The sequence below is a fragment of the Brachycentrus maculatus genome, unplaced genomic scaffold, assembly GCF_059751285.1.
Source record: "Brachycentrus maculatus isolate JH-2025_06_01 unplaced genomic scaffold, ASM5975128v1 h1tg000381l, whole genome shotgun sequence".
NCBI lineage: Eukaryota > Metazoa > Arthropoda > Insecta > Trichoptera > Brachycentridae > Brachycentrus > Brachycentrus maculatus.
The window spans coordinates 220,280-247,395 of NW_028281130.1; the positions used below are offsets into that span (position 1 = coordinate 220,280).

Below are 27,116 nucleotides of genomic sequence, written 5' to 3' on the forward strand. Positions count from 1 at the left end.
CACTATATTTATATATTATATGTCTATCAGTCATTTTTAAAACAAATTACTTTGATTATTTTTATTATGGTTAAAAAAAATTATGTAAGATAATCTGCTACTATTCATATTATAATTACTGAATCGATATGCTTTTATAGGTATGTAGTTTAATATTTAAAAAAAAATTAAGTTGACACCCAATTCCGTGGATTTTTTGTATATAATTTTTTTCTATATTACCAACCTTTTTCCTATATTTATGTGATTATTATATAAAAAAATATATATATAAATAAATATATATATATATATATATATATATATATATATATATATATATATATATATATATATATATATATATATATATATATATATATATATATATATATATATATATATATATATATATATATATATATATATATATATATATATATATATATATATATATATATATATATATATATATATATATATATATATATATATATATATATATATATAAATAATAAACGTAATTCATTTAATGATAACAATATTAACAAACACCCAACTACTCAGCTATATTCTGATATATCGCTCACTCCTTTCAAGAACGTCATAGATCAAAAATCGACAATTTTCAGTTGTACATGTATGTTTTCGGAATGCCCAAAAACTTACTATATCCCAGCAAAAGCAGCATATTTTTAATTTAATATTTGTCCGCTACAGGGTAGAAAATGTTGTTTTTGCATTTTGAAGAAAAGGTATTGTTTAATTTTTTTTTAATAAACCAAATATTTTTCAAATGGAGAAAATACCTTCAGGTTTTACCTAAAAAGATATGTTGCACAGTGAAAAGTTCAATAAGTGGCTTGATATTTTTTTATCCATTGTATTATATTTTTAAACTTTAAAAACGTTCTCCTGAAAAATCGAGTTTTTTGATTTACGACGTTCTCGAAAGGAGTGAGCGATATCTTTGTGGTTTGTTTAAATCAAACTAACCATCTGCTTATGTTGTAAACTATGTATCTTTGTTCAGAAAACACGTAGTACTTTGCGATTTACATGCAAACTCCGCTGAAAATACAGTCTTACAAACAATGGCGTTGTTACAATGAAGGAAGTTTCTACATGAACATAGTTTACGTACATAATATAATAATATGTTTGTCTTTATTTGTGAACATATGAATTCTCATAAATGAGAGAGGTGTGCAGGATGTCAGATGGAAACAGAATGGGAGGATGGGGGACAGATACAAGCCCCTCCAACACACACATACTTACAAACTTTCTCCTCTAAATCATGCAACTACCAACTCTTTATTATTTCATGACATCAATATTTTTTTATTTATTTAAGCTTATTAAATAGTATACATTTAAATTCATTGCCGGACTCATTACTATGAGTAGTTTTTTCAAGCGATCAATTTTTATATATTCGTTCTTTAAGCGTTACGAAAAAAATAGTAAATTTTAAACTCTAAAACAGAATTCATTCTCCTTTTCTCTGCTCAATGTGATGACGTTTAAAAATACTTCATTAAAATTTTTGAAGCTCGTGTTATTTTCACGGAATTGAGTACTGGGTGGGTAGGGACTCAACAACTCAAAATCATAGTATTGTATATGTAACAACATGTGTAGAAGTATTAAAATAGTGTTTATAATGCAGAAGTTTCGCACACTAACGCTTTATAAGTAATCGTGAGCACCTACATTATTTTTTTTATTTCCTTTCTACTAAATCTGTAACATTTCGTTAGCGATGTATTATACTTTCTCGTTTACTAAAATGCCGGGAGACATTTCTCTCTCTTTCGTAGAAATTGTCTCAACACGAGGAACGCCTAAGCCTTTTTGTGAATTGGAAATGGACCGCTTATTTCACAATTTATTTATTAAATTTATTTAAACTTCACGTACAGAAAATAAATAAGTACATTGGCGGGCTATCTACCAGCTCTGCTGCTAAAATGTGGGTATCAACTAGTTTGATGTTATGTTTTTGTTGTGCGTAATCATGAATTATTTCCTACGAGTACGACATAATTACGTAATTTCCCCGAAATTATCCCACTCGCTTCATAAAATATTCAATTTCATACTATATCCAAATTCAATCGGTAACCTACAGTTTTTTTATCGTCCTGATCAAAGAATTCGTACGTACATAAGTATATCAAGTTTATTTTATTGTTTAAACAAATATTTTGTATACAGTCTGCAGTAATTGTATTTATTATATTTTTGAATACTTCGAGTAAAAATAGAAAATTAACTTAACAATAATTGTATTAAAAAAAAATATATATTTATTACCTTTATTCGTTAGTTTTAAACAGCAGGTACATAAAACATAATGTGTTTTAAAAATATTCAAAACATTTTGTAAAAAACATGTTTATTTCTCTCAAATCGTTTAATTAATAAAATTACAATAAAGTATGTATTAAAGCGCATTAAATTGTGATAAAATAAGACCAGACATATATAAATTATATATGAATACATGTGTGGTTTCAATCTCTTGACTCAGACTTTGGTAGTTGGATATTTGGTAGTTAATCTCTTTAATTTTCTCTTATTTTCCCATCAATCACGTGATGGTGCTCAGTTCTTAGATACTTGAATTGATTATTTTTTTCTTTATTAGTTTGTATGGACAATATGTATAATAATAAAATATAATATAATATTGATACGCCTTTTATAATACAAACAATTCAGTTATGGAATGATCAAACCAACGTGTTTATACAATATCTTAATCAGAATGACAACTTTAACCACCTAAAATATATACTATTTAAAATAAAATATTTTTTTGTTATACACGATATGTCCTCAAAGGACTCAGTACTATCCCCAAATCACAAAATCACACAATCTTGAACTAATTCCGGCATGGGGCATGCATCTTCGAGTGCTCTAACCTATGTTGCAAATCTTTTGAAAATTTTTGTTATGAAGAGTAATATTAGTGTTCTTATTAAATACAAAAAAAATATATGTTAATTTCGGTCTGAAATTCAGTCTGCATAACATTATTAGTATAATGAAATAATTTTGGGTGTGAGACAGCAAAAAATGCTTTAAGTAAACATTAATTTGGCTTGTGCCACATATTGTCGAAACGAAAACGCATTCTTTCTAATGTAACGCTTTTGGCGCTCTCGTAATTCGTTACACAATGAGTACCATATTATGTACATTCCGACCATTATCTGCGGCGTAGCGCCACCTCCCGCCACCTCCCGCCACCTCGGGACACCGCGCCGCGTCCTTGCCGCTCGGCGCTAGGTCGCGGCGCGCGGCCGCTGTACCGCGCTTGCCGATCGTACCACCTACCAGCTCACCGTAAACTTCCTGTTGCGCTCCTCTCACATGGCGTCACAACGTGTCGGGTTGTGGTCCCGTGGTTGGTGTCGTGGACTCTCGAGTAAGAGTTTGTGGGTTCGAAACCACTCTACCACAATTTAATTCATATTTTTAATAATGAGCCGCTTACGCTCACGTAAATAGTACGAAATTTTAGCTTTTTTTAAACAATAAAAACACAAATAGTTATAATTAAAATTTAACTATGTTTTAAAATCAATTTATAGTGATTTTAAAACAAAGTTATATTTTAAATATAAAATGGAAAATCACAAAGTTAGTACTTCAAATATAAATTATATTTAAATAATTATCTTTTTTAAAGAAAAAACGTTCGTAATCGTCGCTTTTATCATTTACATTTTTTTGGCTTTATTACTGAATGTTGGGACTCGCTGTAATTCAATGCTGTACGTCCAAAAACTAACTAACCATCACGCCGCTTCACCGGAGGGGTAGGCAGATAGAACAGAACGCCTCCCCAATATGTCTTTTCAAACAATGTTCGCCTCTTCCACATTAATGCACCACTGATAATTGTGACCACTTGGGAAATACTTGATCATGCCGCGTTACGTCCATACTAAACATGTGTAAATCGCAGGATTTTAACTATAATACGTGCTGGGAGCATTATGACAATAATCCAGTGAAGGAATTACTGAGATATTCTTGAAAAACTATATGCCTTCGAACCCTTATCCTCACCCCAATGGTGCATAGGGCACATCATCATATAAACGCAGTGTTATCTTGAACGTTAACACACGAAGGAAAGGTGATCAGCCCTCCGCTTAAGGTACCAGTCCAGGCTAATATTGAATAAATATTACAGTGAAAAAATCATTCATATTTATTTGAACGCCCCTGGAAATCGAACCCGGAACCTCCAGTACGGCAACCGAGCGTGCTGACCATTACACTACGGAGGCGGACGTCATCATACGCAAGTTCAAAAAGTACATGCTGTATTAATATTAAACCAATAATACAAAATATCAACAATATTAAATATTAAATATTGTTGACATTTTGACTACGTTTTGAATCGGGTCTGTTATTTTTAATGACCTTATTATTCTGAATGTCGTGTTAATGACGTGATCTCTATTTCATAAAATCTGTATTAAAATAATAAATATACATAAGGTATTTTAAATATCACTTGACTTACTATTATGTTGTTCTAAGAATTCAATTAACACGACACTGGTATTTTTTTATTGCTATTCGCATGATTAAATTAAACACTTTTAATAAATCAATGAATAAACAAAATAAGACGATGAAAATAATTTTTGTTTAAAATGAAATTGGACCAAACTATGCAAAAGATGTGGAAGTTTTGTGGGTTATTTGTTTTTTTATGAATAATGACAGACCCTTCCCGTGATGGTTATTTTCTAAACTTCTATGTAAACGATTAGTGGTATACATCTTAATTTTGGTATTGACAATTATTTTTCGATTAAAATGGATGATTTTAAGTTAACAACTAACACTTTCAATTACTTATTTCCCGTTTTTTACAATCCTTTTAAACGGAGATTGCGTTTAACTAAAATCGATATTTTTCATTAGTGAAAATATTTTCTCTTAAAAACATGAAGTATTTAATTCTCACCGAAATGAGTTTACACTACGAACACCCTGTACTTTTTAATGCTAAAGAAATGATTACATAATACATCGGAACCAAATAAAACCAGTTGTTATACTTACGGCTATAATACTTTCAAGGGAAATTTCAAGTATTCTCTCTGCAATGTTTCCTGCATAAGAAAAAAACAAAGCTGTATTGCTCACTACAAGAGTAACGGGTATATAAAATTATCTTTAATATAATTTATATTGCACCTGTAAAGTAGGTACTTACTGCAAGTAGTTCCTACGTATCAATATGCCATCATTTATACTCTTTACCAGCATAAATAAAATTATCTGACTTACACAAAAACCGCATGCCTCCTGAGAACCTTAATCAAGCTCGCCTCTTCCGCATGCCTCCTGAGAGCCTTAATCAAGCTTGCCTCTTTTACATGGCATCAGGTTCGCGCCGCCCAGGACTGGAGAACTGCTGACAATTCGTCGGCAGTTCTCGTCAGAACTTCGGGACGCGGATCTGACTTGGGAGGATGCAAGGGAGCTGGCAGCCGACAGAAAAGTCTGGAGACAGTTTGTGGATTCCATATGCTCCACCTAAGGAGTAGGATATGGTTTAATATAAAATATATATAGAAAAACAGATTTACTGATTATGTTTTTCGCTTAAGGATCACAATTAAAATAAACATAAATTAAAACTATTAAAAAGATTATTTGTTTGTATTGTTAAATTTTAGATTTAAAAAGGAATGTACAATAAAATAGAATTGATTTTCATAACATACTTGTTATTCAAAGCATAAATGCATTTTTTTTCTCTCAATTTTAGGTAAAATGCATTTATTTATGAACAGACAGGGATTTGATGGAGATGATTTTAATAACAACTAACCACGATGGATATATTAAATTAAATGCCATTCATATGAACGTCATTCTTATTATGAATACATCAAAATATTAACAAATAAATCCGTTTAATACAATATATTTCAATTAAAGAGAGGGCTGTCCAATGCGTATGGTAATCGATCTCCGGTGTTCCTCGTGTGTTTTATGTTTGTATAAACATAAAACACACGAGTAATAATTATTTGACCTTTTTCTGCAACTGATTGTGCAAAATAAAATATTTGTTATTGTGAAAGATTTTTTTGTATTATTTCTTTTTTAAATCATTGTGCATCGCATAATTTGTTTGAAAAGTATTACAACCATAATCTATAAAATATAAATAAACGGTGTTGTATACTAATATTGAGTTTAAAATAAAATTAATATAAAATAAAATCTAAAGTTAAAAATAATATTTATTTAAAGGATGCATGTGAACGAATGTATTTTTTTAACAAATAAATGAAATTCTTAAAAAAATATTTTATTGTAAGATAGAAAGTAAAAATGATGAACAATGAATATGTATTTATATACATCTCCAATATACACAGTCGGATTGAAGCACCAGTGACACTTTCCCACAATTCGTTTTGGCATTTGTATTTGTCATGCTTCGATGTAATTATAGGTACTTTTTCATTTCGATATTTATGATTCGATAACTCTGCTGAAATACTGAAAAATAATAGACTACAGGTCCCTTTAATTTGTGTATCTTTTTCAATGTTTAATGCTGTAAATCAGAGTATAAGGCGACTTATTAAAATAAGCCGAATTAACCGTTTTAAAAATTGAAGTTACAAAAATTTCTCTGTGATTAGTGATCAGTCGAGTTTATTTTATACAACTTCTTAAAACTGCATTTTTTCAATAAAAGAAGGATCTGAAGTCCTCATAATTTAATTATCTGTGTAGTTATGCCATGTTTATGTAAAAAAATCTTTCTTTTAAATTTACCACTTTTATTTAATTATAAAATACTAACGCGTTCTTCTAAGTTTCACAGTCATATTTTTCGTTTTCAGGCATAATAATGAGCTACAAATTCAGGTTGGGTGTCGTGAGAACTCTCTTGGCTTGGACAGCTTTACTTGGCAGACTATCCTCTGCTGGTATTTTGGATCCATTCACCTGGGCAAGAGCTGACCGCTTGGACGTCAATCTGCCCTGGCTTCCCTGTAAGTACTTTCAACACAAACTTACCAGACTTGCTGATAAACCAATATCCCGATCACATATGTATGTACATATGTAAAAAAAAGCCATAAATATCAATAATATTTTATGGGTTTAATAGACAAACTGATGTCGTAAGTTAGATAAAAAAATATATTTAATATAAATACTAGTTCAAAAACAAAACTTTTTTTATCAAACAATCATCAAATATGGATAAAACCGTGTATTTTAAGCTTCGGAGACATGAGCAAATCAGAAGTTCAATTTTGCTGAAGCCCGCTTAGCTCACTTAGTTTGAAGTAATAATACACTTATTGATGATTTATTCCACCGCTAGATCGAAAATTTCAGAGCACAAGTCTGATCACCTTGCTTTCACAAAAGCAATGATCAAGTTAACACCACATAGATCCGATACGGTATCTTATTTACCATTGGCTGCGAATAGGGGTCAGAGATTCTGAAGTGTAATGAGCTGATGTACATCTGATGTGTGTAGTAAAAAAATGAATTTAAATACATGTATTTTGTGTAAACATTGTTTTTTTTTAATACATGTTTTCAGTTGAAAATGAATCACGATGCTACGATGAAATTGGCTGTCTTAATATTACTCGAAGTTGGTATCACTTGATCAACAGGCCTATCAATATCTTCCCACTTCCACGATCCGTTATCAATACCAGGTAAATTAAATAACCTTTTATTTTAGATGAGGTAGGTAGAATTTTACCATTTATTATTATATCCCGTATAATTTATTTCTCGTGAGTAACCTTTTAAAGTATTGGTGTTTTTTATTGCTTTTGTTGTGCTTAAAATATAAATAATAAATAATGATTTTACATAATGTTTAAGTCTTAAATACATTTATAATAATAATATCTTTTCATTATCAATTAATACAAGCACATTATTTATAATTCCCATGTTGGTAGTTAGTAGTAGTTTTCCGGATATTAACGAAAAACTCTCAACTGTATTGTGAAAAAAAGTTGTTACAAAAGTTATAGAAATTTTAACTCCGTTTTTTATAGATGGTTTAAAGAAATATTATTTAATATAGTTCTTGACTCATTTTTTAAGTTTGTAGATAATTTTAAGTATGTTTTTTATAACCTTATAACAATATGTACATGTATTTTTGTACAAACATTGAGAGAAAAAATATTGATTGAATTTTTTTCATTACAGATTTATTCTTTATACTCAAAAGAATCCATTGGAAGGTCAAATAATGAATCCAAATAGCAACAAAACAATAGTGAAATCGAATTTTAATGCTAAAAGGTTGACGAAAATAATCATTCATGGTTTTATAGATACGCCGTTATCAAATTGGGTAAGTTGAAATACTTTAACCAACGTATATATTATATTATGTACCAGCATTATGTAGATACATACATTCCTATATGTGAAAGTTCGATTACATGGATATAAATCAGGCAAGGGCAACCTTTGGTCCCGTGAGATTTTTGTCCGTCCTGCCAGGCCGATTGACATGTGTCTAAAAGCCTAGGTATTGTACAATGTTTACCTCTGCTTATAAATAGGAGCCTTTTCGTGGTGACTTTTTCAAAACTTTCAAACGTTATGATCTTAAATAAAGACTATCCCTTTAACGTCATTCTAAACTAACGTAATCCGTCAATTAGTTATTCAACAGTTGACCATGCCTGATTTAGAATATAATTTAATTATGTGCAATCATTTCACCTTATCTTTTAAAAGAAATTATGTTCGAATGTTAATAATTATTGTGCAATAGCATAATAAGATTGCATTTTTCTGTATCTAAGCATTGAACTCAGCATTGAGTATTATTATATGGCAAATGTATTTTAAACAAGAAATTAATTAATAATTGTGACACGAAGTTGGTGATTTTCCCTTTAATACTATAACAACTATCTAAAGCATTAACCGGACTATTCACCTGTCCAATTACTTCTCATGTAGAATGATTACCTTCAACTCCTCTCCTTGTTCATTATTATATCGTGCGTGTATTAGCTCAGTGATTCCCAAAGTGTTCTACACCTCAACTTTCGCACATGATTGGTTCCTGAAAATGTATGCGAAAGTTAAATGTTCGAAAATAGAGGGATGTAAAAAAATATTATGAAAACACTAAAAATTGTACTTTAATTAAAACTTTTGCCAAAAATTACACAGTACGTCTGAATATAAATTATATTTTCTTAATAAACTTGTCAAGAGTTACTTGTATTATTATTATTTTTTTATTTCTTCATAGAGAGTTCTATAACATGAAGTACTATTATGGACAGCCCTACGCACTTGAGGTATGTGTTCTCCATTGGGATCACATTCTTCCATAATTGTTTGTATATTATTTTCATTCTCTTGTCGGTCCTTAACATTCAGACCTTAAATTCTCTGGACTGAGTATTGATATCGTAGTGAATTTTGGCTTCATCTTCATACTATTGATTTTTAATTTTCACTTCACTTCACTACCGTCATAAATTTAAACTTTCCAAAGTAAACAGCACTTTATACACCAGCTGTCAAAAATAAACTTGAAGTTAATGGATTTGCTAAAAATCAATATCAGGTAAAGCAGGGTTGTACCCAAAATCGAAAACCATGGCAAGAGGTCTACGAGACAAAAAAGTTAGGGAATCTCTGGTTTAGCTCCATTATTTACATGGATACTCTCTTTTTGCATTTAAAAAATATTTTTTGACAGATAAGTTTAATCAATGTAAAGAACATGCTGGTACGTTTATAAAAAAGTTTTCAACTTTTCAGTTAATTGGTTTTAAAGATGGAAAATTTAAGAAGTTAAATTAATGTTCTAATTTTTTTAGGTAAGTGAGATGAAAGACGAACTGGTGAAGAATGGAGACCATAATGTAATTATAGTGGATTGGGCAGGAGGAAGTCTTCCCCTATACACGCAGGCAACGGCCAACACTCGCCTAGTGGGACTCGAGTTGGCCTACTTTCTCAAGCAGCTAATAGTAAGTTCTCTTCATGGCTTCTTGTATTTTCACGATCACAATCTAACCGGCAGGCGACGCGATCTGAAAGCCATTTAACCTCGGATGCCATTTTAAGCATTTTAGAAATGAACGATTGACTACAGGTTAATTACAAAATCAAAACAAGATTGTGTAAGATTTATTAAACATTTATGTTTTGTTTATGAAAATAGATAATGAATGGTTGGTTTTTACAAAATATGACAAGTGCGAAAACATCCAAATTTTGTATGTTTTATATCGCTAAAATCATTATATGTGCAATAATTACAAAAAAAAACTGGAGAATTTGATGCAAAAGGTGTCATAATTTAAATAAATATTTGTACATTTATTCCACCGTCAATATTTATGCATGTGGTTTGAAAGCCTTTTGAATTATTGTGCTGAAATCATACATACAATATGCAAGTTAACGATATTACACTCGTTCATGATATGTATGTAAATTCACTGTATGCCGTTTTCTGGGAATGTGTACAATACTTTAGGAGCGATTGTTAATAAATATTGTATGTAATTAAAATTTAGATTTGCTCTTTTGAGAAATTAGAATTCAGTTAATTATAATTGCAATCACGAAAAATAAATTAATTAAAAAAAAACGTGTTGTGGGTCCCGTGGTTAGTGTCACGGACTAAGGCGCGAAGTCTAAGTTTCTACGAACCCACCCTACCACAATTTTATACCTATTTTTAAATATGGTCACGTAAGCTCATAAAATAGTATGATATTAAAATATATATATTTTTTTTTTTAATTACTCAAATGTTTCCCTTTTTCTTTAAAATAAATATTTAAGGGGAAGACTGCAAAACTTGAATTGAGAAATGAATTTCCTCTTTTCATTATCTTCTTTAAATCCTATTTCTTGTAGATTTTCCTTAAATAAAAGCATGTTTCGCGTAGATGTAACTTTACTTTTGAACCACATCTCACTAAAGAAAGGTAAGCAGCTTTGGCGGAGAATGTTTACTAGCGGCCTTGTGGAGTATCCATCTATGGTATGATTATTTTGGAAAAATACTCTCTTTGAATTTTCGCGGTCATCCCCTGAAACACGGTTTTTAACTGTTTACAAATGTATGTGTATATGTTAAAGTAAAATATGAAATGACACTAATCAACAACACAAAAATTTCAGAAACATCATGATTTGAACCCTGGCGATGTTCATATAATAGGACATTCACTCGGAGCTCACACGGCTGGATATGCTGGCGAAAAAATTGAAGTAAATAATCATATTATTATAAAACATTAATTTAGTCTACGAACACGCGTCACAGTTGACGGTGGCTTTAAGTTAAATGCACATAATAAATAATTGTACTACATCCAATATTGACCTGTTATTTCTACTCAGTTAGGTTAAAAAAACGTACAATTAACTTTGTGCAAGTAAATGATAATACAATACTTATAAGTAGGCTTGCACGGACGTCCCGGTTTGACCGAGACAGTCTCGATTTTCAGACGAAATCGAGGTGTCCCAGCTGGTTTACTTCACGTCCCATTAACAAATCACTTTAATTATAGATGATATAACAAATCTTAAAATTATTTACTGTGAAGGATTATTTATGTTAAATACTTTGTCATTAATTTAACTGTACTGTACGCAGGGGGCATTCCGGTGTCCTGGTTGAACATTTCAGAAATCTGGTACCCCTACTTATTAGTCATTTTTACTTAGGACAATTAATTTGCATTATTGTGGTTTTGGCATTGACCATTTGAGATTTGTTTTCTTGCATACGCGAATATTCCTTATTAAATACATATTTTTATTGATTTGATTGTACCCAGGGTCTAGGTAGAATAACAGGATTGGATCCCGCAGAGCCTTACTTCCAAGGCATGGGACCCCTCGTGAGACTTGACCCGAGTGACGCCAACTTCGTGGACATTATTCACACGGACGGGAAAAGCATCTTCTTGTTGGGTAAATTACTATTCACTTTTCTATTCAATTTATGATAAAATCCTAAAAATACCGAGGTACAATCAAATATCGTTATTCATATTACATATATATATATATATATATATATATATATATATATATATATATATATATATATATATATATATATATAAAAGATCTCAAGATTGACCTTAATATAATCAAATATCTACCCGGATGAGGATTGATCCCAGAAGAATTTTATATAAATATAAACTAATTCGTTATTGTTGTACATTTTTACCAATCTCAAATAAATCTCTTTTACTAAGTGGTGTTCAACACTTGTTTTCGAGTAAAAAACGATTAATTCGCTCACTTTTGATGTATCAGTTACACATTCATGTTATATTCGGCTGTTATTTTTTAAAACCTCATGAAAACCGTTATCTTGAGCTCTAATTGTATGGCTTTTGAAAGCGATTATCACCTCTCTCCTTGTAATAGTTATTAGCGCATTCCTCGAATCTCAAAAGTGGGCAGCTGAATATATAATATTGATAGACATAGGCACAGACTTTGTTTCTCTGTCCTTATAACAGTTATTAGCGCATTCCTCAAATCTCAAAAGTGCGCAGCTGAATATATAATATTGATAGACATAGGCACAGACTTTGTTTCTCTGTCCTTATAACAGTTATTAGCGCATTCCTCAAATCTCAAAAGTGCGCAGCTGAATATATAATATTGATAGACATAGGCACAGACTTTGTTCCTCTGTCAGGCTATGGGATGTCTCAGCCGGTGGGCCACCTGGACTTCTACCCCAACGACGGCAAGGAGCAGCCCGGCTGCGACCTGGCGGCCGGCCCGCTCGTGCCGCTCACGCTGGTGCGCGAGGGGCTGGAGGAGGCCTCGCGCGTGCTCGTGGCCTGCAACCACGTGCGCGCCATCAAGCTCTTCGTGGACTCCATCAACGGGAAGTGCCCCTATATTGGTAACTATTCCCCACTTACTCGAGATCCAAATTCCACGCATTTCATTTTCTTCTTACCTTTACCCGCCCCAATTGTGCATAGGGCACTACATCGTATTGACGCAGTGTTATCCTGATCATTATTTACATGAAGGCAAGGTGATCACTGTTGCGCTTCAGGGACCATTCCAGGGTAATATTAAATAAATATTAGAGTGTAAAATCACTCATATTTATTTTCACCCCCCCCCCCCCCCTGGAAATCGAACCCAGGACCCGAGCACGATAGGTAAACACGCTAACCATTAATTACACCATGGAGGCGGAGGCAATTCATTTTACAGCCAAATACATTATTCATAAGTATACCTTCTTCTATATTCGTGTAAATGACCTATACCTTCTGCTTAAATCAAAATATTATATTCTAATACAGCACTGATAAAAATCATAATCAAGTAACATACAATGTAACTATTCACTCAGGGGTTCCCAACCTTATTGCTTTTTCTCATTTGAAAGTAACAGATTTACGATGAATAAATTCTAAAGATACAAATATTAAAATTATATACTGAATCAAATACAACGACATGTAAAGTACAGATTTCATAACAGAGTGATCAAAATAAAAATAAAATAAACTTTTTTTCATGAGAAGAGTTTTGTTTTAATGTTATCAACCTTCCACTTTGTTGTCCATAAAATATCCAACAGACAATATATTCAGACAAAACGCAGACGTACATATATAGCTTGTATTTTAATTTACTATATACCAAATGATTAATTTTATTATATTTTATTTAAGGTCATCAATGTCCTTCGTATCAGCATTTTTTGGCCGGAAAATGTTTTAATTGTGCCAACGGCTGTGCGATTATGGGGTAAGAAAATTTATTTATCTGTAAATACAACAATTACCATACATTATTTCAGCTGCCATGAAATGATTGTTCTTATTATTTTGGCAAATAAATATTCTACGGTGATACAATGTCGAGCCTTTTAAAGCTCATTAAAATACAATATTTACTTATTTTACATTCATATAATAATAAAAAATATTCAAATAACCCAATTAGATAATTAGTAAAAAAATATAAGAAATTTATTATTTTACATATGTAATTACAATATTTTACATATGTAATTACAATTTGTCCGCCTCTGTAGTGTAATGGTCAGCACGCTCGGCTACCGTTCTGGAGGTCCCGGGTTCGATTCCCAGGGGGGTCAAATAAATATAAGTGATTTTTTCACTGTAATATTTATTCAATATTACCCTGGACTGGTACCTGAAGCGGAGGGCTGATCACCTTTCCTTCGTGTGTAAACGATCAAGATAACACTGTGTTCATATGAAGCAGTGCCCTATGCACCATTGGGGTGCGGATAAGGGTTTAAAAAAATAAAAAAATAAAAATTACAATATGTTTACTATGGTATGTGTATTTTGTTTTTAGCGTTGTGATTTAGAAGTCATATTTTTCTTATAGATTTCATTCCGACAGTTCTCCAGGAATTATAGCCCAAAAAACGAATCAATCAGAAAATGAAGTAGCACCTCCTGTTAATAGAGAAACAGTTGGGGCCAAATATTTCATGTCAACAGGAAAAGATTATCCTTACTGCCGTGAGTACTTAATTAAAAATATCAATATATATTATAATTCGACCGAAATTAACTTATCTATCATTCAAATTCTGAATTTTAGGCACTTCTTAAAAATGTTAAGAAACAATACGGTTGAGAAAAATAAACGATTATCTATCTTTGGGAAGATCGAGGTCGTTCAACGAGTAAGGGTGCCAAGTCAAGTCCAAGATGATGACATTTTCATGTTTTACTGTATTGAATGTTATTATTTTTACTTTTTTTTTTACAAAAATGTTAATAAAATCAGTATATAACCACTCACCGAGATTTTTACGTCTACCGGTTTCGAGACGTACCCGTCTCTTCGTCAGGACAATCACTAACACAGCATGCAAACAATACTACCCTTCACCACCATAGCACCATTTACACACTCAAAACTACACAAAATGTCTAACACATGCGATTTTTGGTCGACCCGAAGACCAACATGCACTATAGTTTTCAATACAGACATGCGTTACGAGCCGAGGTTAAACGTGCAATATAATACCTCGGCTCGTAACGCATGTCTGTTTTGAAAACTATAGTGCATGTTGGTCTTCGGGTCGACCAAAAAAAGCATGTGTTAGACATTTTGCGTAGTTTTGAGTGTGTAAATGGTGCTATGGTGGTGAAGGGTAGTATTGTTTGCATGCTGTGTTAGTGACCATCCTGACGAAGAGACGGGTACGTCTCGAAACCGGTAGACGTAAAAATCTCGGTGAGTGGTTATATACTAATTTTATTAACATTTTTGTTAAAAAAATAAATAAGCAAAAATGACTAACCACAAAGTAAATGCTTTAAATATTAATAATATTGAGAATGTAATTATTTTTACTCGTTCCTTTTTTAAAGTTATTTGTTGAAGGTTTTAAAACGTATTCGTAGTCTACAATGTAGCTTATTACTATGTTACTGACTATGTTTTGACGTAAGTAACGTAACATCTTTTTGATTTTGAAGGATAAATATGTTGGCTCAGTAGCCAGTTTCCAAAACAACATTCAAATTTTTACTTTTTAAAAAAATCGCTTACATTTTGATATTTTAAGATCATATGCGAAAGTTTAAAAATATTTACGAATTTGAAACCTAATTTCATATATTTAAAACGATATATTATAAAGTACAGTTTTCGAAGATGTAAAATAATTTCAATGTTCAATTTATTGTTATTTTCCAGAAAGGCATTATAGAATAACTATCCACCTCGCACATCCCAAAGGAGCTGAAGAGTGGGTTCAGGTGATCTTTTAAAGTTTTGATAAGCAAAAAAATATTTAAAACACAACAACATAAGTTCCTTGCAAGAAACAACAAAAAAATATTCATGTGGATACATGTAATAAAAATAATATTTTTATAGGGTTTCCTGAAGGCAACACTTCACTCTGATAAGGGCGTTATCAGAGGACTTGATCTCACCCCTAATAATTACGTTAAGTATGTAAAATAAATCATTTATGCATTGGACTGAATTTATAATTAAATCGTATTTATATAAATTTCATTCTGCAGATTGGAGCATGGAACAACACATTCTGTTGTAGTCACTCATCCGATGGATATGGGAGGGAAAATAAGAAAGGTACTGAAAATCTGTACTTTTTTTAAAATGATTTTATCGTTTTATACAGGATATTTTTCAGGAAAAAATTATTCACAAAACATTCTGACCTTGCTTATTTCGTTCGGCTATATTAACCAGACAGCTGAAGTGATCAAAAACAGACAAACCAGTTAAACTAAATATGCAAATCTGAAGGACCTAAAAATGTATAATAATAATAAGAATTTTGGATAATGTTCACAGCGCCGTTTTCGCAAAATACTACTTCCGGGGTGCTTAATTATGATTATAAAATTATTTATCGCTAACTCTGACATATGAGTAGTTCACCATCAAACCACGTTATGTTTAAAAAATCAGTTTTTAAGCCAAAGCATTGCAATGGCGCCAGTTCGGTAAAAGAATATAAATATCAACGTCCATGTTTTATGTAATCTTCCAAAACTCGTTAAGTTAGGAATAAAATGGAATAGAAAAATCATTACTCTTGCCAAACTCGTTATGCCGATCGACAGTTCATATTAAAAAATCTCTAAAAAAAATCAAATCGGTAGAAGATTTAATCTTCTTTAAAAATCGATATATATATATATATATATATATATATATATATATATATATATATATATATATATATATATATATATATATATATATATATATATATATATATATATATATATATATATATATATATATATATACATATATATATATATATATATATATATATATATATATATATATATATATATATATATATATATATATATATATATATATATATATATATAGCGGAGCATATATGATTACTTTAGAATTTTAAATAGAGTTTTTTTATTCTAGGTGGAACTTTCATGGGAGTATGATATGAATGTTTTGGAACCTAGGTCTCTATGTCTTTTCTGGTGCAATGATCATCTGTACGTAAAATCGGTTGGCGTCGATGAGATGGAATTACCAAGTAGAGGGTAAACAATATTTCCTTTTCTCTACTTATATCTTACAAAGCATTAAACCTTAATATGACTTTGAAAGCAATGCCTCAGTATGCATCGTTATTAAAAATATTTTTGTATTATCTTTTTTCAGAAAGCGCAACATTGATTATAAGAACAAACTCTGTTCCCCCAAACGGGAATTTGCAGAAATCCCTAATAGAGGATCAGCCAACTTTTATGATTCTTGTAGTACGAGATAATAACTAATTTTACAAATTACCTTCTGGATAATGTTAAGCGTTATTGCAATGTTGCAGCTGGATACATAGTTTTATAGTCACTTTTCACATTATCTCTTTAAAATGATATTAATTATAATGTATTTCCTTTTTTTATATATCTGTACTAGTCTTCGGATCCATTCTGCATTTATCAATTTTTTTTAAAAATTAAATTCCATATATTATAATACTTACTATGATGGGAAAGTCTTTTTATAATTATTCAAAGAATTTTACCGAGATTTGTATCACTGTGATCTCTATTCCTACTGTGTAGGGAAATTTTAAACTAATTTTATTGTATTTAAGTTGTATACATATGTATATATATATATATATATATATATATATATATATATATATATATATATATATATATATATATATATATTTATATATATTTATATATATATATATATATATATATATATATATATATATATATATATATATATATATATATATATATATATATATATATATATATATATATATATATATATATATATTTATATATATATATATATATATATATATATATATATTTTTATACGTATATTCTGTTAAAGGCTTACCCCTAAGAAGTGTACTTTAAGCCATTTTTTATGCCAAGTATATTTTTTTATCGGTTGTTGATTTACGTTTAGGACTACTCAAGTTATTTAAAATAAATATATTTTATAAAATATGAAAAATTGTTTCAATTAAATAAAATCAATCCTCAGTCTTTACATGATACCTATACCCTGTACCTAGCGCCTCTAGGGCGTGCATTCTATACAGGCAGAAAAGCAGTGCCTACCCTGGATTACTCGCTTTCAATATAGAAATACGACCAGTGCCTACTATACTTTATCCTTACCCAACCCTACTGCCTACCCTGATTAAAAACTATGTGCACGCCACTGTCTATACCCATATAGCACATGATTACTCTATTTTATAGCCTACAAGTAGTGATAACCACATCACGATAGGCTAAAATACAATCAGTTAATGCGTTATTTTATTTTATTTCGTCAATATTTTTTTTAATACTGGAATTTTTAACTTATCTGTAATATAAATCTGTTTTATTTTTAATAAAAGTTATGTTTGTATGTTTTTGGATCCTTGGTTTTGGTATACTAAGAATTTTCTTTATGATCAAAAGTACTCCCAGGCTTCAAAAATGTTCAGAGCCATCTGCTGTAGACACACCCAGTATCAGGTAAATAAATATTTTACCCCATTTGACAGTATGTTTTCACAATCGATTTGGAATCAAGGAGGCACTGATGTAACCCTTGCCATCGACAAATTATTCTTCTATTTTTTCGTAGCTTCACAATTAGTCTGTGGTAACTTTCTATGACTTATTCTGATTCGAGATATCCCTGATGCTGGTCACTCACGACGAGGAAAATAGTAGATTTTGTTACATTTTCTCTGGTTTTTTAACGTTCAAGTACGAAATTTGGAAAGACAAAAGATTTCACTGCCAACCTGGCGATATGACGCGAAATCATTAGTATATAATGTTTGTATATAAGCTTCGTTCGAGTCTGGCCGGGCGGCCGTTATGAATTCATTGCACAAACTAATTTATATAATTCATTGTAAACAATAAATGACAAGCCGGGTGATCTCGTGTTGAAAATAACTATTATATATTGGAAATGTGAGTACTTCATTATTGGTAAGGCGTTTCCTCTCATTCCGCCGTTTGCTAAACAGCTGTCAAACAAATTACGCAAGAAATTTGTCTCGACTGCTGCTCAAATAAGCGCTAATTAGAAGAAATATGTATTCTATAACCTCCGGAATGACCCCATCAACAGCATTGCAGGTAATCAACTGTTTTTGTTGTTGTTTTTCATGCCTGAAAAACTGTGCAATCTTCTTTGTGTGAAATGTCATTTTGACAGTCCGTTGACAGCGAGTCTGTTTTTATTATTGTTTTTATGTTATATTTTAGGTAAAGTACGGACAACCGGCATAGTTACAAGCACATTTATTGTCATATAATGTTATTTATTGCACTATATGCATATAAAATAAGATTCAACAAACACAAAAGATGTCATTCAAAAAATAGCTACAGCACGTGGCGTATAGATTTTGAAATGGTTTTCCAGTTTTACTTATACAGTTACAAATGTCAATTTACTAGTGGGTGCAATGCTTGCCCATGTTTTGTTCACAAAGAAATAGGTATGGATGATAATTAATAAATAATATTGGATATATGATGTAAGAAGACCAGCCCGACGAAGCTTGCAATCGCAAAACCGGACTGGACTCTTTTGCTGACAAATTTCCAGCCCCCATCTGTGCTCCACGAGTAGTTTTATGATGAGGTTGGAACTCTTCATATCAACCCCTCCGAGAAGCCTGCCACTGTATACCTTATAAGACCATCTTAGTGTATACCGGTGTCTGATATCCTCATCATCGGAGATCGCTCAGTGGGTCGTAATGCTAGCAATTATTTTTCAAACATAAAAACTAATTCTGTAACTTTGTTACCTTTTCAGACTCTTGCAACTATTGGCAAATGACTTGTCGCGGCAGAAGGGTTCCATTTCCCCCATTGTGTTGGCGCTTTGGACAGTTTCATTTCCTAGCGCTGGATCAGAATATATAAACTACAGAGGACGATTCGGCATTGTTTTATTTGGATGTGTAGCCAGTAATTACTGTTTTAGTGTTTGCAGATATGTATAGGCAGATAGATGATATAACCATGAAACGTGTGTTATTGCACAATTTTCTTGGGAGTTATTCATCGTGACTAATATATATGTATACTCTCCCCCCTGAAAATAAACATATTATGCTCTTAAATATGTTTTTATTTTGTTCATTAATGACCGAGATCCTTGAAAAGTATCATCCTATCCCGCTCTCTGTGATCTTACAACATTGACCTTAATTTTTTACAGAAATGCAATCTAAAGTAACTAACTGACCATCACGCCGCTTCCGCAGGGATAGGCAGAGAGAATAGAACACCACACCACGCTACTCTTGTCTTTGTACACATTCTTCTTTACGCATCCCCTCACACATCCTCCTCCCAACCCTTCTCCGCACCCCAAAGGTGCATAGGGCACTGCATTATATAGAAGCAGTGTTATCTTGATCGTTAAATACACGAAGGAAAGGTGATCAGCCTTTCGCTTCAGGTACCAGTCCAGGGTCATATTAAATATATATTTGACTGAAAAATCAATAATATTTATTGCGACCCTCTTGGGAATCAAACCCGGGACCTCCAGCATGGTAGCCTAGAGCGCTAACCGCTACACTATGGAGGCGGACCTCATACATACCCGCCGATTATTCGGATTCCTGAATTGACCACTTTCAATTATTTTAAATACTTGATCATGCCAAGTTTTGCCCGGTCATCCTCTGCTCATGTTCCCAACAAGATTCGCCTCATAAATTTCTTTTACAATCCTTTCTTCGCTCGTTCGTTTAGATCTTTTATAACTAACTAACTAACCATCACGCCGCTTCAGGCAGAGAGAATAGAACGCCACACCACTCTGTCTTTGCAAACATTCTTCGCCTCTTCCACGTTCATGCATCTCCTCATACATACCCGCCGATTACTACGACTCCTAACCTGACCACTTTCAAGTATTTGGCATACCTGATCGTGCCATGTTTTTCTTGGTCTTTCTCGGCATAAATTTGTTTTACCGTTCTTTCCTCACTCATTCGTTCCACATGTCCAAACCATCTCAACGCACCTTTCTTAATTTTATTGATAATGGTTATCTCCGCTTTGCATTCCTTCCTTATTTCACTATTCGAACATCTATCATACATCGTTTTGTCGCACATTCTTCTGAGAGATTGCATTTCGACTGCACTCAGTCTACTTTCATCCTTCTTTTGCCAACTCCATGTTTTACTTCCATACATTAGAGTTGGAACCAGGACTCCGTTGTGCACTGCCAGTTTAGCTTCCGCTGATAGGCTTTTATTTGCCATAACTGATATTATTAGAGGGTATTTCTTTTTCATCGAGAATTTTAATGACTTCCTTTAATCTGACTCTATCGAATGCTTTAGTAAGACCTACAAAGCAGAGGTAAGCTGTCTTATTGAACTCTATTGCTTTTTTAACTAATTTGTCTAACAACAAATGTGTTGAACTTATTTACGTCCGAGTTCACTCGGTTTCTCAGCGTCACATATTTAGCATATTCTTCTGGTGACGGTGAGCTTCTGTATTTCAGATGGCTTTTCTTCGGCGAGTTCCTTGACTTCATCAGTAAACCATTTTATCAATAATGATTATCTCAGCCTTGCATTCTTTCCTTCTTTCACCATTCGAACATCTATCATACATCTTTTTGCCTCACATACAAATAAAACTAACTAACCATCACGCCGCTTCGCCGCAGGGGTAGGCAGAGAGAATCGAACGCCACACCACTCTGTCTTTGCAAACATTCTTTGCCTCTTCTACATTCATGCATCTCCTCATACATACCCGACGATTATTACGACTCTTGACCCGGCCGCTTTCAAGTATTTGACATACCTGATTGTGCCAAGTTTTCCTCGGTCGTCCTCTGCTTCTTTTTCCAACTACATTCGCTCCATAAATTTGTTTAACCGTTCTTTCTTCACTCATACGCTCCACATGTCCAAACCATCTCAACACACCTTTCTTAATTAATAATGTAATAAATAATAAATAATATATATAAATAATAAATAATGTATGTAAAAATAAAAATAATAGATCAACCTGGCTGAACGGTGATAATATGCGTGAATAGCCTATAAATAAAAAAAAGACATTCATAATAACAGCAATGGGGGCGCGAGATAGAGACAGGCATGAATATAGAAAGAGGTAGAAAGACATTCGCCGGAGCTAGCGGTTGAGTTCGGCTTCGTCCACAGAACCAAAGATCAATTAACGAACATCTATTTACTTATATTTCTTCTTTTTTTATGGCTATTCACCCTTCTAGCCAGTGCGAGTTATTTTTTATTTATATATTATTATTTTACACTTTTTACAATTTAAAAAAGATAAATGTTTGAGTTTTTATTATTTACAAAAAAAAACTTCAATTTCATACTATTTCTATGTATTTATATATTGAGCCTTCCTACATGTACTATTGTAACCCACAAATGTATAATTTATATTTTTTATTTTTTAAATGTATTTCATGATATCTTTAATGATTCTTCTCCACGCGTGCTTTCAATCGTCTTCTGTCCCCTGCATCAATCACCCTTCTCCAGAATCAGAATGTCAATTTGTCACTGACTCACAAAGCCGGCAATTCGCCGGCTTTGTGAGTCAGTGACTTTACCACAATTTCATACCACTTTCTAATAATGAGCCGCTCAGGCTCACAGAAATAGTATGAAATTGAAGTTTTTTTTTGTAAATAATAAAAACTCAAACATTTATCTTTTTTAAATTGTAAAAAGTGTAAAATAATAATATATAAATAAAAAATAACTCGCACTGGCTAGAAGGGTGAATAGCCATAAAAAAAGAAGAAATATAAGTAAATAGATGTTCGTTAATTGATCTTTGGTTCTGTGGACGAAGCCGAACTCAACCGCTAGCTCCGGCGAATGTCTTTCTACCTCTTTCTATATTCATGCCTGTCTCTATCTCGCGCCCCCATTGCTGTTATTATGAATGTCTTTTTTTTATTTATAGGCTATTCACGCATATTATCACCGTTCAGCCAGGTTGATCTATTATTTTTATTTTTACATACATTATTTATTATTTATATATATTATTTATTATTTATTACATTATTAATTAAGAAAGGTGTGTTGAGATGGTTTGGACATGTGGAGCGTATGAGTGAAGAAAGAACGGTTAAACAAATTTATGGAGCGAATGTAGTTGGAAAAAGAAGCAGAGGACGACCGAGGAAAACTTGGCACAATCAGGTATGTCAAATACTTGAAAGCGGCCGGGTCAAGAGTCGTAATAATCGTCGGGTATGTATGAGGAGATGCATGAATGTAGAAGAGGCAAAGAATGTTTGCAAAGACAGAGTGGTGTGGCGTTCGATTCTCTCTGCCTACCCCTGCGGCGAAGCGGCGTGATGGTTAGTTAGTTTTATTTGTATGTGAGGCAAAAAGATGTATGATAGATGTTCGAATGGTGAAAGAAGGAAAGAATGCAAGGCTGAGATAATCATTATTGATAAAATGGTTTACTGATGAAGTCAAGGAACTCGCCGAAGAAAAGCCATCTGAAATACAGAAGCTCACCGTCACCAGAAGAATATGCTAAATATGTGACGCTGAGAAACCGAGTGAACTCGGACGTAAATAAGTTCAACACATTTGTTGTTAGACAAATTAGTTAAAAAAGCAATAGAGTTCAATAAGACAGCTTACCTCTGCTTTGTAGGTCTTACTAAAGCATTCGATAGAGTCAGATTAAAGGAAGTCATTAAAATTCTCGATGAAAAAGAAATACCCTCTAATAATATCAGTTATGGCAAATAAAAGCCTATCAGCGGAAGCTAAACTGGCAGTGCACAACGGAGTCCTGGTTCCAACTCTAATGTATGGAAGTAAAACATGGAGTTGGCAAAAGAAGGATGAAAGTAGACTGAGTGCAGTCGAAATGCAATCTCTCAGAAGAATGTGCGACAAAACGATGTATGATAGATGTTCGAATAGTGAAATAAGGAAGGAATGCAAAGCGGAGATAACCATTATCAATAAAATTAAGAAAGGTGCGTTGAGATGGTTTGGACATGTGGAACGAATGAGTGAGGAAAGAACGGTAAAACAAATTTATGCCGAGAAAGACCAAGAAAAACATGGCACGATCAGGTATGCCAAATACTTGAAAGTGGTCAGGTTAGGAGTCGTAGTAATCGGCGGGTATGTATGAGGAGATGCATGAACGTGGAAGAGGCGAAGAATGTTTGCAAAGACAGAGTGGTGTGGCGTTCTATTCTCTCTGCCTGAAGCGGCGTGATGGTTAGTTAGTTAGTTATAAAAGATCTAAACGAACGAGCGAAGAAAGGATTGTAAAAGAAATTTATGAGGCGAATCTTGTTGGGAACATGAGCAGAGGATGACCGGGCAAAACTTGGCATGATCAAGTATTTAAAATAATTGAAAGTGGTCAATTCAGGAATCCGAATAATCGGCGGGTATGTATGAGGTCCGCCTCCATAGTGTAGCGGTTAGCGCTCTAGGCTACCATGCTGGAGGTCCCGGGTTTGATTCCCAAGAGGGTCGCAATAAATATTATTGATTTTTCAGTCAAATATATATTTAATATGACCCTGGACTGGTACCTGAAGCGAAAGGCTGATCACCTTTCCTTCGTGTATTTAACGATCAAGATAACACTGCTTCTATATAATGCAGTGCCCTATGCACCTTTGGGGTGCGGAGAAGGGTTGGGAGGAGGATGTGTGAGGGGATGCGTAAAGAAGAATGTGTACAAAGACAAGAGTAGCGTGGTGTGGTGTTCTATTCTCTCTGCCTATCCCTGCGGAAGCGGCGTGATGGTCAGTTAGTTACTTTAGATTGCATTTCTGTAAAAAATTAAGGTCAATGTTGTAAGATCACAGAGAGCGGGATAGGATGATACTTTTCAAGGATCTCGGTCATTAATGAACAAAATAAAAACATATTTAAGAGCATAATATGTTTATTTTCAGGGGGGAGAGTATACATATATATTAGTCACGATGAATAACTCCCAAGAAAATTGTGCAATAACACACGTTTCATGGTTATATCATCTATCTGCCTATACATATCTGCAAACACTAAAACAGTAATTACTGGCTACACATCCAAATAAAACAATGCCGAATCGTCCTCTGTAGTTTATATATTCTGATCCAGCGCTAGGAAATGAAACTGTCCAAAGCGCCAACACAATGGGGGAAATGGAACCCTTCTGCCGCGACAAGTCATTTGCCAATAGTTGCAAGAGTCTGAAAAGGTAACAAAGTTACAGAATTAGTTTTTATGTTTGAAAAATAATTGCTAGCATTACGACCCACTGAGCGATCTCCGATGATGAGGATATCAGACACCGGTATACACTAAGATGGTCTTATAAGGTATACAGTGGCAGGCTTCTCGGAGGGGTTGATATGAAGAGTTCCAACCTCATCATAAAACTACTCGTGGAGCACAGATGGGGGCTGGAAATTTGTCAGCAAAAGAGTCCAGTCCGGTTTTGCGATTGCAAGCTTCGTCGGGCTGGTCTTCTTACATCATATATCCAATATTATTTATTAATTATCATCCATACCTATTTCTTTGTGAGCAAAACATGGGCAAGCATTGCACCCACTAGTAAATTGACATTTGTAACTGTATAAGTAAAACTGGAAAACCATTTCAAAATCTATACGCCACGTGCTGTAGCTATTTTTTGAATGACATCTTTTGTGTTTGTTGAATCTTATTTTATATGCATATAGTGCAATAAATAACATTATATGACAATAAATGTGCTTGTAACTATGCCGGTTGTCCGTACTTTACCTAAAATATAACATAAAAACAATAATAAAAACAGACTCGCTGTCAACGGACTGTCAAAATGACATTTCACACAAAGAAGATTGCACAGTTTTTCAGGCATGAAAAACAACAACAAAAACAGTTGATTACCTGCAATGCTGTTGATGGGGTCATTCCGGAGGTTATAGAATACATATTTCTTCTAATTAGCGCTTATTTGAGCAGCAGTCGAGACAAATTTCTTGCGTAATTTGTTTGACAGCTGTTTAGCAAACGGCGGAATGAGAGGAAACGCCTTACCAATAATGAAGTACTCACATTTCCAATATATAATAGTTATTTTCAACACGAGATCACCCGGCTTGTCATTTATTGTTTACAATGAATTATATAAATTAGTTTGTGCAATGAATTCATAACGGCCGCCCGGCCAGACTCGAACGAAGCTTATATACAAACATTATATACTAATGATTTCGCGTCATATCGCCAGGTTGGCAGTGAAATCTTTCGTCTTTCCAAATTTCGTACTTGAACGTTACAAAACCAGAGAAAATGTAACAAAATCTACTATTTTCCTCGTCGTGAGTGACCAGCATGACAGCTGACAGATTTGTGTCGACTTGTGTCTTTGGTTATTGCGGTCATTATGTAAAATTAGTAAATAAAAATCTTTTGCACTATACATTCTCTCACTTATTGTTTTGAGAATGAATATGAGTCAAATATCTTACTAAGATGTCTTTAACTTCTAAACTAACGTTAGCAGCCTCATGCATAGTTTCGTCGGGTATCGTAGGTTATGTACATTATAAGCAAAAGTCTGACAGGTATATACATGTATATATTTTTTGAAACTATTAATTTAATACGTTCTGCACTACTCATAAACTTATATATCTCATTATTTGGAAGTCATGATTTTGTATATGAATTTAATAACGGTTTATTCCATTTCAACAGGGATAAATTACATGAAGGTGTCATAAGAGATGTAGAGAGACAACAACGACGAAAAATAGAGAATCTTTACATACTACAACAACAAAATGAATTGACCAAACAATTGCAACAAGATTTAGACAACCAAATTTCCAATACAAATGCTTCGCATGTGCAGTGATCATAAATCATAATAAAACTGTTAATGTAGATAAAAAAATAAATTTACAATATTCTGATAATCCCAGTGTGATGATGTCGGTAACGACGTAACCCAGTCACCGGTCAAATAAAATAAATGTGGAAAAATCTA

At 32.7% G+C, this 27,116-nt stretch overlaps 2 protein-coding genes and 2 long non-coding RNA genes across 6 annotated transcripts in view; 3 read left to right on the forward strand and 1 right to left on the reverse strand.

Annotated features, from left to right (window-relative positions):
• The window catches only part of LOC148303182 (pancreatic triacylglycerol lipase-like), a 40,921-nt gene extending 23,278 nt beyond the window's left edge, over positions 1-17,643 (forward strand). For 2 of the 3 annotated variants that reach the window (XM_088270383.1, XM_088270384.1), the window contains 14 exons: positions 6,885-7,037; positions 7,604-7,724; positions 8,233-8,380; positions 9,876-10,028; positions 11,194-11,283; positions 11,859-11,994; positions 12,722-12,952; positions 13,743-13,818; positions 14,431-14,567; positions 15,760-15,821; positions 15,943-16,019; positions 16,095-16,164; positions 16,993-17,117; positions 17,239-17,643. In XM_088270383.1, the coding sequence (XP_088126509.1) occupies positions 6,893-7,037; positions 7,604-7,724; positions 8,233-8,380; positions 9,876-10,028; positions 11,194-11,283; positions 11,859-11,994; positions 12,722-12,952; positions 13,743-13,818; positions 14,431-14,567; positions 15,760-15,821; positions 15,943-16,019; positions 16,095-16,164; positions 16,993-17,117; positions 17,239-17,347 (1,680 nt within the window). In that variant the 5' untranslated portion in view covers positions 6,885-6,892 and the 3' untranslated portion in view covers positions 17,348-17,643. The remainder of the gene's footprint in view (positions 1-6,884; positions 7,038-7,603; positions 7,725-8,232; positions 8,381-9,875; positions 10,029-11,193; positions 11,284-11,858; positions 11,995-12,721; positions 12,953-13,742; positions 13,819-14,430; positions 14,568-15,759; positions 15,822-15,942; positions 16,020-16,094; positions 16,165-16,992; positions 17,118-17,238) is intronic. The other variant, XM_088270385.1, reaches the window with a different exon arrangement.
• A 1,248-nt stretch (positions 17,644-18,891) lies between these two features.
• On the forward strand, positions 18,892-20,194 carry LOC148303184 (uncharacterized). Its single transcript, XR_015838510.1, has 2 exons — positions 18,892-19,196; positions 19,326-20,194. It is a non-coding gene; the product is annotated as an uncharacterized LOC148303184 (long non-coding RNA).
• A 4,819-nt stretch (positions 20,195-25,013) lies between these two features.
• On the reverse strand, positions 25,014-26,149 carry LOC148303185 (uncharacterized). Its single transcript, XR_015838511.1, has 2 exons — positions 26,012-26,149; positions 25,014-25,882 (listed from the first exon to the last, which is right to left on the reverse strand). It is a non-coding gene; the product is annotated as an uncharacterized LOC148303185 (long non-coding RNA).
• Positions 26,150-26,445: 296 nt separating this feature from the next.
• LOC148303186 (protein PET117 homolog, mitochondrial) lies at positions 26,446-27,116 on the forward strand. Its single transcript, XM_088270387.1, has 2 exons — positions 26,446-26,691; positions 26,825-27,116. Exons 1-2 carry the CDS (start codon positions 26,600-26,602, stop codon positions 26,982-26,984), a joined length of 252 nt encoding a protein of 83 aa, XP_088126513.1. The 5' UTR covers positions 26,446-26,599; the 3' UTR covers positions 26,985-27,116.

Coding starts and splice junctions, on each gene's coding strand:
- LOC148303186 (XM_088270387.1), top strand. CDS start 26,600: ATGTCTTTAACTTCTAAACTAACGTTAGCAGCCTCATGCATAGTTTCG. Junction 26,692..26,824: donor TATAAGCAAAAGTCTGACAG/GTATATACATGT, acceptor CCATTTCAACAG/GGATAAATTACATGAAGGTG.